The sequence below is a fragment of the Corvus moneduloides genome, chromosome 2 (assembly GCF_009650955.1).
Source record: "Corvus moneduloides isolate bCorMon1 chromosome 2, bCorMon1.pri, whole genome shotgun sequence".
Taxonomy (NCBI): domain Eukaryota; kingdom Metazoa; phylum Chordata; class Aves; order Passeriformes; family Corvidae; genus Corvus; species Corvus moneduloides.
In genome coordinates, this window is record NC_045477.1 from 79,047,184 (window position 1) to 79,060,230 (window position 13,047).

At 45.5% G+C, this 13,047-nt stretch overlaps 1 protein-coding gene across 1 annotated transcript in view; it reads left to right on the plus strand.

Annotated features, from left to right (window-relative positions):
* Positions 1-3,309: 3,309 nt before the first annotated feature.
* GPC6 (glypican 6) overlaps positions 3,310-13,047 on the plus strand; it is a 1,044,338-nt gene continuing 1,034,600 nt past the window's right edge. Inside the window, exon 1 of the mRNA XM_032100037.1 lies at positions 3,310-4,214. Within this exon, the coding sequence (XP_031955928.1) occupies positions 3,833-4,214 (382 nt within the window). The 5' untranslated portion in view covers positions 3,310-3,832. The remainder of the gene's footprint in view (positions 4,215-13,047) is intronic.

Sequence of the window (13,047 nt, forward strand, 5' to 3'; positions counted from 1 at the left end):
AGTGTATCTTTCAAAGTAACATAATTTATCCTGTTTCTAAAGGGAAATAACTCAAAACCATGAAAAAAAAGGAATAAAACTTCCTTGTACAATCTCAATCTCATGCCTATGTACTACACACTATAATGTTTAAGATCTATAATCTTGTTTTTCCACCATGTCCTTGAATCGTTCAGAGCTCAAGATGATAGCTGCTTTGCAAATGATGCAGCAATTCAATATTTATTTTTTTCCTTGTTGTTTAGAGATTCCATAGCTCTTTTACTGCACACCTTAAAACTGTCTCAGCCATGTGAGATATTCCAGTGGATGAAGGAAATAATGCTGGCTACTGCTCCACTTTCTATTGATGTTTTTATTATGATTGGGCGAGAATGGTTATTTTTAATATCTTTTTTTTTTATAGAAGGCTAAAAATCATGTCTTTTAAATTTTTGACAGATCTTTAGGAAAAGCTTTGCAAACAAAATCAATCGGTAGAACTTGACATGAATGACCACCTATTTGGAATAATTTGAGAAAAAAAAAGCCCACTTGTGAGAAACCTGGCCAGCAGATGCATTGCAAAGCCTTCATTCTAAGCAATCATCTATGTTACTACATTGAATGTGTTTGATGAAGGGGGGTCTCCAAGAGGGTAAAAGATTGATTTTCAGTCTGACTGCCAAGTAAGAAAAACATTGAAAATTTATTTTTAAGCGCTATTATATCTTTCCACAGAAGTACAAAAGACACAAAAACTTTCCCTGGTGATCAAAATATTCCATATAACTAAAATAAAATGTTTCATTTTCATGCTTATGCAAATGAATTGAATAATTGAAAAGTGTTCCTTCTCAAAATTAATGTAGGAAAAGCCAGCCTTTTACCCAACAGTTTAGAGGTCTGAGCCCTCATCAATGTACAACAACTCAAAATCAAGTCCATCTCTGCCAGGTTGGTTTAAGTTGGAAGACACTAATCACCATGTCAAGGAGAAGGAAGGAAGACTTTAAAACAAAATTAGAGGTTTTTTCATGAGTTGTGAAACACACCAATTTTACAGTTTTATTTATACGGTTCAGCTCAAAAAGGATGGGCATGATGTGACCACCTCAAACAGCCTCCTAGTGTGAGTCCTGAAGTAGGAGAGCTTTTAGCTCATGCCTGTGATGTGCCTAGCAGAAGGTGTTATGTTTCTAAGGGATTGCTAAAGCTACTGACTTAGAGTGAGTTCCGACCTGGGCTTTCTTTGGAGCTCTTCCACTTTGTAGAAAATTAATTACATGCATACTGAGAACACACAATGATTCTCCCATGTGATGAGTAGGAGATTTGTTGAAGCCGTAGAAATACCTGTGTTTAAACGTGAGCTCCTGGGAGAGCCAGGCATTCCTTCCACATTCAGGACTACAACATAACTGGCTGTCTAGGCTACTTACATCTGAGGCAGGATTCAAAGGTGGAAATGACCCTGACTTTCCTATAGCAAGTTTCCCATGTTATGTAAAGGTTATACCATGTTGTCATTGTCTTATGTAAATGTGCTAATAATACTAACAATGGATTGAATTCAACTGGTATTTGTGAAAAATGCAGGGGTGAACATGCTCCATTTTTTTCCTGGCAGATTTACATTTTTCTTAAAAAACCAATTACCTAGAGGCACCCCTGAATTAATCAGAGAATCTCTTTTGCTCCTTTACGATGATTTGTGCACTTCAAACCAGTTTGCTGATTTTCTTATTTGCATATTTGAATCTCTGTCAACTAACTTTCCTGTGGGTTGGAGAAACGCTGAAGAAGATTGGATTGTGGGGGCGTCTGTCATGCTCAATATGTGGTAAGCTAATGCTCCTCTTTGACCGCAGCACAGAAAACGGTTGGCGCAATCCAGAAGAAATGAGGTAAGTGTAACAATTGTTACACCCTTCTGATCCTATATTGGGGTGAACTGTGTGTATCTTCCGTGTATCTTACACACCCTGAGAGCTTACATACAGATCTGTCAAAACTTTTCCACGCAGTAAATAAACAAAGCTTGTCTAACTTTTCAATAATACGGGGCACTAACATGTACTAACAGCTCGTTATTTGTAGTGGGCCAGTAAGACATGGAGTTCTCTATTTGTAGGCTGTTATAGAGGGGTCTACTTGCGTCCTGTCCTCTGGCAGAAGAGGTTGGCTGATAGCACTTGACACTGTTACCATACACACAAACACTGTTCACACCCCGTGTACACAAGCAGTGTCAGAGCATCATCACTCGGTCGAGGGGGGCGGGGGGGGGGGAGAAGGAGAGGGAGAGGAAGGAATGACAGTGTGGGAGAGGTAAAACAGGAAGGGAGGCTAAAGGAACACGCAGCACCAGGTGGGACCAGGCTGCGTACACTGGCCCAGACCCAAAACTAACACTGCAGCTAATGTGACATCACAGCAGTATTGGCACCTAATAATTTCTGTCTAAATTTGAAAGTATCTTGAATCATGATGAATTATGTCATGATACTGCTCTGTGGCTCCTCACTGATAAGTCAGTCTTCAAGTTCATGGTCTTTTATCTCTTCTGTTGGCCTTCTTCACTTCATCCTGGGTCTAACATGTCTCTCTAAATACTTTGGACAAGCTATCACACTTCTCTACAGTACTCCTGAAAAGCACTGCAAAACCTTTTAAAACTCTAAGTTTGGATTTTGCTATCAAATACTTTACAGAATATTCTTCTCTCTCCCCGAGCCAAGACCAATTCACCTTGCAGGAATTTTCTTCACGGCCCCCACTCAGTTTTTTGCAGATGCTCATTTGAAGAAAGAAAATTTATGGTTTTGTTCCTCTGGTCTCCTCTCCTAGGTTGGCAGGAAGTATCCGGGTCAAGGACTGTCTTTCTTGTTTTCTCATTCTTTGTGCAATGCACAGAAACATCTTTCCTTCTATCTCTCCTTCAGACGATGAGCTAATCCTCATTCTAGCTTGTCAGCTCAGGTATTTATGTGAGCAACAAATAATAATAAACGGGGAAAAAAGTATTTAAGGGGCCCAGTCCAACCGTGGCACTACAGAGAGCAATACTGCCGAGGAGTAGTACCTTTTTGACGTCTTGCTAGCAGGGAATTTGTAATTTTGGGGCTAGGAGCGGCTGGATTTGTGGTGAGGAGGAAGTTTTCGGGGTTGAGGGTGCTTTTCCTTCCTTCTGCCAGCAAACAGCGATCCACGCCAGGATTTGCTTTCTGCTCCTGTATTCTGTATTTCGGCGATGCAATGTGTAGCACGTTTCTCTCTCTCTCTCTGTGTGTGTGTGTGTGCGTGCGTGTGTGTGTATGTGTGCATGTGCGGCTTTCCCTCGCTGTGTCTTGTCTCCGGGATTTCTCCCTGCCTGGCTCCGGAGGCTGCTCCAGCGCTGCGCGGAGCAGAGGTTTCCCCGGCTCCCGTAAATACAGGCACACGCATCCAGTGCACCACACGCACGCACACCACACACACACACACACACAGAGGCACACAGGCACGCTCCGAGCCGCTGTCCAGTCCATCCCCACGCCGGCTGCTTTCCCCACCGTCTCCATCCAGCCTGGCAGAGGCGGAGGCACAGCTCCGCGGCGGATCGCGCTGACGCTGCCCCGGGACTCCGCTCGCAGCAACGCGCCCGCGGTTTCCATCTTCACAAGCTACAGACAGATTTTTACCCTCTTTTTTCCTTTGCCTTTTTTGCTTTTGGTTGTGGGGTTTCTGGTTGTGGTTTTGGTTTTTTTTTTTTTTTAATTTTTTTTTTCTTTCGGCGTGGGGCGAGCGCTCTGCGTTTGGAGAAGGAGCCGGGGGGACAAGGCTACCGCTCTCCTGCCCCCGCCGTGCGCGCATGTGTGTGTGTGCGCGCCTATCTCCCCCCCGCCTCGCAAAAGTTTGCCTGGGCGGCCGGGGGGCTCCCGGGCCGCCGCCCCCGCAGCCGGGGGGCGCGGCGGAGGCGCGGCGGGGCGGCGGAGGCGGCGGCGCGGAACTTCCGCGCCGCGCGGGAGTTGCGCTCCGCGCCATGCCGGCGGCGCGGGGGGCTGCGCGGCGCTGCGCCCTGGCGCGGCTGCTGCTGCCGGTGCCGCCGCCGCCGCTGCTGCTGCTGCTGCTGCTGCTGCCGGCGCTGCCGGCCGCGGGGACCGAGGGCAAGGCGCGGAGCTGCGGCGAGGTGCGGCAGGCGTACAGCGCCAAGGGCTTCAGCCTGGCCAGCGTGCCCTACCAGGAGATCGCAGGTGAGGAAGGGGCCGGGCGCGGCGGGGATCGGGCAGGGGCCGCGGAGCGGGGACGGCGCTGTCGCCGCCGGGCTGCGCGCACGCCCCGCCGGAGCGGGGCCGGGGATCGCGGCGCTGTGTTCGCTGCGCGGCGCGGAGAGGAGCGGAGCGGCTCTGCCGACCCGGGTGGCATCTGCGGGCTTCCCGGAGGAGCGTGTGTGTGTGTAGATAAAGATTAAATAGACACAGAAGCTAAGGGGGTGGGGGGTAAAAAAAAGGGTGAGAATGACGGGGACGCAGGCAGGCTCAGCCGCGGATCTGTTCGCTGGCTGAAACTTCTTGAGAGTTGCAGCCGGGCGGCGAGAGGCAGCGGGCAGGTCCGCAGTGGCGGCTGCCCCCGCTGCTGCCCTGTGCGGGGGACAAAACTTCGCCCTCTGCCCGCGGGCACAGGGCATGAAAGAGGCGGCGGAGGAGGAGGAGGGCGAGGAGGGCAGACCTGCTCCCCTCCCGCACCCCGCCGCGGCCCCGGACCGGGCGGGTCGCCCCTTGGAGGCGCCGCCGGGCGCCTCCGCCGCAGCACGGATCGAGCAGAGGCACCGGCTGCCGGGGAGAGGCACCCACACACATCCACACACACCAGCCCGGCAGCCCCGGCAGCCTGTTACTTGGCTCTTCCGTCTGCTGAAACATGCCTACAACAGGTTATATCGCAATCCGCCTACGAAGGTGTTGGGAATGATTTTTTGTTGTAATTCTATTTCCCTACTTTCCCCTACAACCTTATCAGCATTGCATCTTTATGACTAAATGAATAAAAATACGTTTGGGGCTGAAAATCATTTAGCAATCAGAGAGCACCACAAAAAGAGAGAAATCATACGTGGTGTCATGAGCCGGGACTGCTTAAATCGGACTGCTTGAGCCCTCAAGAAAGGTTTATGCTTTGCCACCGGCACTTTGCTGTTAGTTCGTGCTATTTGTAGTGAATTAGATGCTCCTCGGTTTGCTTGCTTCCTCTTTAAAATTGGAAGCAGTAGATTTATCTTCCTTGAGGTGAAATAACGCCACAGTTATTCACTGTGCAATATTTAGCACTTTACATGAGGAATGATAAATGTGGAAGATCTCAGGACAGAGAGGCTGTAGTTCACAAAGATATGGGAAAGGTTGTTCCATGTTGCACCTTCATCCCTCAGGCTTACTGATTCTCTGGTCTTTCTGTGCTTTTTCCTGTAATTTATATTCAGGTTGCTCATCAGTTATATGAAATCATGAAATCTCTCTTGTGAGCAAAAGATCCTTTGAATATGTGGTCATGCTTTCCCTTTGCTCACTGTATCCCACCAGAATGGTGGGATATCCTCTGTTCCATTAAAAAAGAAATTCCAGTAAATTTCAGACTTCTAATAACTTTGGGTAAACACTTGTTGCTTTCAGCTCACAGAGAAGTTTTATTGTTTCATATATTTTCTGAATGTACAGTGCAAAGTCAACATGCAATTTTTAAGCAAGCCCAGCATTTGTAAGTTTCTGTTGACATGTATCTGTACAAAAAGACTCAGAGTAATTAAATATTTAATAGTAGTTCAATCCAAAATTACTCCACACTTTCCTGCTAAGTATCATAAGTAACTCTACTTTTATGATAACGTACATGATTTATGGGGGTATGAGTTATTTTTTCTCAGCTTCCTGTTGAAGTCGTTTCATTTTTTGTGGTTTATCTGCCTTTTTGCTAGTTGGTGTATCAACTTTTGAGCAGTTCTCTTTGTAGCTGTTCAAGTGAGTTGTTGGAAGGATAGGATTGTTTCTGAGTGTGCTGTTCTTGTATAGTGCTGCAAGGTGGGGTAATAGCTGTGCATGCAGCATGGGCTCTTGTTAATGTTAAAGCTCTGTATTTGCTACCTGGTGCAATGTTGGAAGTGTAGTTAAAGTAATCAGTGTACAGGTTTGAGAAGCTTTTTTCTTCTTTTTTTTTTTTTTTTTATTCTGTCTTTTTCCATCATACTGATGCGGTTAAGGAAGCAATTTGTTAGTGTTACAGAAGTGTAGTCTGTCAAAGGCCTCATGTTTTAAGGAGTTCAAAGAATTTAATTACCGTCGTATTTCTGAACAAACTTGTTTTCAAAAGATTTTGCATCAATATCTTGATAATATGATGATAAATAGTAATACACAGTGTGGTTTATGTGTTTTGATTTAACAGTAGTCATGGTTTTTGTTGTCGTTTGTTTAAAAGCCATTTTCTAGCTACAACTGTTGAAATGTATAAACTGAAGACTGTGTATGTACTGAGGCAAAGTGTGTATGTACTGATGTAAAGAGCTGAAGAACCTGTTTAAATTATAGAGGCTATGGACGTAGAGGTATCTCTGTTGAATGGAACTGCAATGCAAGAGACTTGTTAGATAATTTCTGTAATGTTGTTTATACTGTCACTCACTTTTGTACAGAGAAGGCAGAAGTTACAGATTTAAAAAGTTAGTTTTTGCTCTGTAAGGCAAGGTTTTTCTACAGTATTTTGTTGTACGTGAAATATGTTGAAGTTGGCAGTAATGTGACTACAGTTGTTCACTGTACTTTTACAGCAATGCTAAATTGTTCTCTGTAATTCTATAGAACTTATTTGTAATCAGCCTTCTGTGTCTGACGTCTTGTCTGATCACCAAATTCTGGTGCTGTGACCTTCACTGGATTACCTCACATGAAGTTGTTTTCTGACATAGTTTAGCAAAGTAAGTCCTCAGTAAAGGAGCTTTGCCTGGGAATGGGGGGCAGAGGAAGAAAATTTGAAGTATACTTAATACACTGCTGCGGGCTTAATTCTGCGCATCAGTCACATGCAGGGCAGGTAGCAGGAGCTTGCAGTGTGTGCTGTGCTGTCCTTGTAAAGGGCTCCTCTCTCAGAGCTGCTGTGGAGTATCCTGTGTGTTAAAAAGAGTTCTATTGTGAGACTCAGGTTGCCGTGACCCAGCATTCATGAGTGTTAGTGGAGCTCCTGAGGACTTTGCAGGAAATATTTTGCTGTAGGAAAATCTGTCATTTGAAAGTCAACACACAAGAGAAAAATCATAAAACATATCTTTTGGCAATACTTGTTTAACTCCAATCATGCCTTCAGTAACTTATATCAACTTAGAGGAAGCCATGAAAATGAAACATCAAAGTTAAAGTTGGATTGTGCCCTTACCTCAGAGTTTTCTGAATGAATGTCTGACTGTTTAAAGTAGTGGATGCCTCTGATTTGTGCTTTTCCACTTCCAAGGTGAAGGGTGTGGGGGTTTTGTGTGGTGTGGTTTTACTTGGGGTTTTTTTTTTGTTTTGTTCAGGGGTTTTACTACTTGCTGAATAATAGTTTATTTAGATAAAGACTAGAAGTGTTCTGCTAAAGCATCCAACAGTAAAGATGTTGAATTCTAAATGCTGCGTAAGAAGTACGTGAACTTTGTGCTCCTGCACAGATGATGAACGAGGTGAGATTCTGGCGGCAGAGTCACCATAGTCAAAGGAACTGAAATGAAAGCAGAAGCAAACCCTTCATTTTGAAGGTCAGGAGTCACTTGAAATTGTGCTTTGATGAATAGGCTTTATACTGGCATAATACAGAAGTGTTGACTGAAGCGAGCAAGCATACATAACACAGTTGCTTGTAGCTTCTAAGTGGTAATAATAACAACGTTAATAGTAATAATAATGTTAATAATAATGTTAATGTTAAAAATAATACCTCAGTAGTCACCCATGCAATTGAGCTATTAGTCCATGCCAGATGTTCCCAAGATACTCTTTCTGAATGTTTTGCTTTCGTACTCTAAAATGCAGTAGTAGATTGACAGAATAGGGAAAATCCTCCTGACTGAGTCTGTATCCAAGTACTTGTTCATTAATACCTTCTTTTACTGTTTCTCTTCTGCTGTCACTGAGAGCTGTGTGAAGAAAGTGGCTGTAGACCAGGAGGTACATGGGGATTCACGGACACCTTGTGTGGTTGCCTTAGCAGTGTTAAAAAAGGGATAGCCTTACAAAAATAAATACTATATTCAGTGCAAATTAGTGACGTCTGTATTGGGCCACTAGACGTTAATTCACTCCTGACCTCCATGATGGCAGTGAAGATGGACATGGAATTTCATGTAAACTTTATACTTTCTTTTTGTTTTAGCACTGGTGTAGTTGTATCCTCCACATTATGTGTGACCCCTCTCACCTCTGTTTGCAGTTTCAGTAACTGCAGCATCAAGAGTCTCTCTGGTCACCTCTCCTTATGGTCTCTCTTATGTTTCAGTTGCAGGTGCATGGTGCATGCTAATAAATTGGCATGTGCATGTTGGTAGGAGGAAGAGCAGCTTTCCTAAGACCTGTCTTTGCTGTCACTTCTGTACATATTTATTGGTTGTTATGTGACTGATGCCATTAAAGGGAATACAACTTATTGTTGGGGTCCCTCCCCTGCCATGGAGCCCTGGGAGATGGGCCCTGGGGGGGAGACACGGGGTTTCCCTGCCCCTGGTCACCTTTGTTTCCCATTGGTTGGTTTGTGTTCCCCTGTGTGGCCAAGGACCCTCGGGTCCCGTGACTGCGGGGTTCCTGAGCTGAGCCCTGGCCTTGAGGCTGGAGAAATAAACATCTCTGAAACATCTACCACAAATCTGTCCATATATACTTCGTTTCCACGGGACTCCTGGTTTGAAATATGCTTGTTACAGTAATCCCCGCTGCAACAAACTGGTGGAGGAATGCGGGCAAGATACCGATCCCTGAAGAAGATTCGTGAGTAAAATAACCACTCTAGACCTCTCTCTTCTCATCTTGGTTTGGATATTCTCTCTGGACTATGGAAGAATCGTGGGAAATGGGGCTCTCTGAGCCACAGAGAAAAATGTATCTAGAAGTAAAAGGAATCCTTGAACAACAAAAGAAAAAAGTAATGCAACCAGAAGATCTAGAACATTTCTTCATCTGGCTTTTCAAAAGGTTCTCCTATATTTCTCGAGACTTACTTTTTAATATCGAACCTCCTGTATCTTGTGAGGAGTGTTTCTGGGACGAGATATGGGATAAAGTATGGGATCAAAGAGAAGCTTTCTGTGCATACCTTATAATCAGGGAAGCTCTTGAGGAGCATTTGTATCGTCCCATTACCCCTAAAGCAGAAGATCCTACTTCTCCCGTGGCCGAGGCCGCACGGCCGCCATCCTGGGAGCACATGACTGCAGCCGTGCCGGCGGAGGTGCCTGCGCTGGATGCGCCCGGCCCCCTCGGGAGCGCGCGCCTTATCGCGGACCCCATCCCTGTCTCGGGGTCCCCAGCCACGCAACCGCGAGTGAGGGAGCGATGCCGCAGGCGCCGCGGGTGCCGTGGGCCACGAGCAGCCAGGAACCGGGCATCAGCGTGGCAGGCCGCTCTGAGCACACGGCTCGGAGAGCCCTGTGGAGGGAGAAGCGGCGGTTTCCACAGCGACACGAGAAGCCGCGCAGCGCCGAGCCGGAACGGGGCCGCTCTCAAAGCAGCGTGGAGCTGGCGGAGCGGAACCGCTCGCAGGGCGCAGGGCCGGCGGTGATGGCAACGCGGGGCCGTGCAGAGCCCAGACACGCGCCGGAGCAGCGCCGCTCGGAGAGCACGGAGCAGCCGCAACGCGGGGGCCCGGCCAAGACATCGGAGTCGGCGAGGCAGCGGCCACGCGGGACCGGCACCCACGACAAACACACAAGCACGTGATTGGAGGAGTTGTAGCCACGAAAGTCACAGGAACTGTGAAATGGTACAATGTAAAAAACAACTATGGTTTTATAACACGAGATGATACAGGGGAAGATCTATTCATCCATAGAACTGCCATTAAAAGGAATAACCCTAAAAATTACCTGCAAAGTGTAGGACATGGGGAGGTTGTACAGTTTGATATAGTGCAAGGAAAGAAGGGTTTACAAGCAGCAAATGTTACTGGGCCTGGGGGTATTCCAGTCATAGGCAGCCGTCATGCACAAAATTATAAACAATATCCATCCCAGCAATTTCCCTACCCACAGCCTACTTCCCCCTTTTACCCTATACCCAATATGAACCCCTTCCTAAGTTTACCCTATCCCCAGTTTATTCCTAATCCATTTTTCACCCCATGGCTTCCCTATACAATTCCATTTCCCTACAATTCCTCTCCGGTACCGAGGGGGGGATGAAAAGTGGGAGGGAAGAAATTAAACCCTCTCCTGCCTCAGTTTCCCCACAGAGCATGCCCGGAGAGTTTTGTCTCCCTTGTGTCAGCCCTAAGATGTTCCACAGAATCTGTTTGGACATTTAAAGACTCAGGAGGGTGGCTTGTTTTCTCTTGAAACTGTTCTTGTTATGTTTATCCAGTTGTTTTCATTCTCCTTTTATTAAAATAAAACGGGTGAGATGTTGGGGTCCCTCCCCTGCCATGGAGCCCTGGGAGAGGGGCCCTGGGGGGGAGACACGGGGTTTCCCTGCCCCTGGTCACCTTTGTTTCCCATGGGTTGGTTTGTGTTCCCCTGTGTGGCCAAGGACCCTCGGGTCCCGTGACTGCGGGGTTCCTGAGCAGAGCCCCGGCCATGCGGCTGGAGAAATAAACATCTCTGAAACATCTACCACGAGTCTGTCCATATATACTTTGTTTCGACAGGACTCCTGGTTTGAAATATACTTGTTGCAGTAATCCCCGCTGCAACAACTTATGTATGCACATCTAAAACCTGAAGGTGATGTTTGTAAGATCAGGGCCTTTGAGAAGAAATAGCATGTTTTTAATGCTTATAAATAATTCAATTTTGAATGAGAATTTTAAATCTCAGCATCTGGAGTTTCCCAGTGTGACTTTATGCTAGAGTATCTTGGAAAGAGGGGCTTCAAAGTAGAAAAGGCAATACTTTAATAATTAATGTAATGATGAACTTCAGTGTATTGTCTCTAATAATCTCTTTGCTTTCTGTTGTCAGTCTGATTTATAATCAAAAAGTATACCTAAAGCTATAATATTTTCTATACTTCGAAATGCTAATGTGTTAAACTGTTCCAATGCTGTATTAGTACTTGTTTCATCATATGCTGTTGTGAAATACTCCTGAGATTAGGTGGTGTTCAGACACCACAGGTCAAGCACTATGTTAAAAGCCCAGGCCATTTTTTTTATATTACTGCAATAAAGAATATATTCATTTCATTTATATTACCACTTGGCTCTCATAAAAGGTCAGTTTCAGCTGAATGTACAATTACTTGCAAATGGCAAATCTTATAACAAGTGATCAACAATAAAAGCTTTTCTGGGTAATTTGTCTTTAAAACTACTACCTGCCATTTCTTTTGAATGACTTGAGCATCTTGCAGTATCACTTGGAGATCTCTGTCTTATTCCCCACGATACATGTAAGAAAACTATGCATGCTAATCTCCCTTTCTGCTTTAGTAAAGTAAAAATGCATAATTACATTAAAATTTCTAGTTGAAATAACAGGCTTGGTGCTTAAAACTCCATTATGGTATCAAAGTATCAGCACTCTCATTACTAGCAAAATGAAATTACTTTTCCAGTGAACTATGACTGTATGCCCCCTTTTGTACCTGGTTAATGGGTGCTATATCCCTGGGAGGGGAACCTTCATTCTGTGGTTTTGACTGTTCATGCTACCAGGCATAATTATTTTAGCAGCTTAAATATGTGTAAAAGAATTAACACTTCTCCAGAAATTCCTAAGAACAGCATATAAAGGTTGGTGTTTAAAGGCAGAATTGTTATTATGCTAAAGAGAGAGAATACATTACAAGATGCAAAAGGAATTTAAAATGCGTTGCAGATGGCAAGAAAACATATGCTGGTAAAATTCATAGCACTTTATTCCTCTGTATGTAAAAAAGGCCTAAAACCTACTGAAACCAAGATTTGCTTTCTTCAGTACTTATTGCTCTAGACCTCCAGCACACATCCAAAAAATGAGCTTCCCTAATAAGAACATTTCTAGCTCTTGTTATAGGAGGCTGTCAGAAAGACCACCAGCTCCCTCCAACGAGCTTCTTTCGGCTAACATGACCTTTTCCTTCCAGCAAAGTGAAACAGCAGCACTTTATTCTGTTGAGCGACTGTGGAACACAGAAGACATGCAGCATTTGGAGGCAGGTGCTGCCAAAGATGTGCTGGAAGAGGTTTCCTCTGACTGCACAGGAATTTGGGTCCTACTGTGACACGCGTCCAGCAGAGCCAGTCTCTGTGGGCAAAGTCAGGGGTTATGGATAGTGCTGGTAGGGCTGCTGTCCCCTCCACCCACTGTGAAACCTGAATGTGCAGGGGGAGGCTCTGCAGCACAGCCTCAGCCCTGAGATGGGCTGGCCACCCGTCCTGGTCCTGATTTTCAGAGTTGGGGACGGGAGCTGCTTTTGGTGCAGCAAAAAGAAGTAGCCAGGGCTGATACTTCTAATGCAAACAGCAAATTGCTCTCCAGCTCGTCTGGCCTGTGAGGTCTGTCACCTTGTGCTTCTAATGGCCTTTTAACTGTGTCTCCAGCTGAGCAGCAGATGTAAAGGGTACTGAGCATCTCGAGCTGTTTTTTTTTTTCCTCCTGAAAGAAGCATTTCTACAGATGGTCGACAAACAATGGAGCCTTGGACCTGCTCACTGACCTGTTGGGCTTAAAATAGCAGGGCAAATCTCCCAGAATAAGTGGAAATGTTGAATACTTTTAAATGGTGCTGTGCAGTGGCATAAAATAAGGTGTGCTTACAGAATAACACATAGTATCTCTGTGTGTGCGTGTGTGTGCATGCAGGGGTAAATTTATGGCTTTTACCTGGAGTGGCTTCAAAGTCCCATTTAAGGACTGAAAGAGCTAGAGAAGTTGCCCCT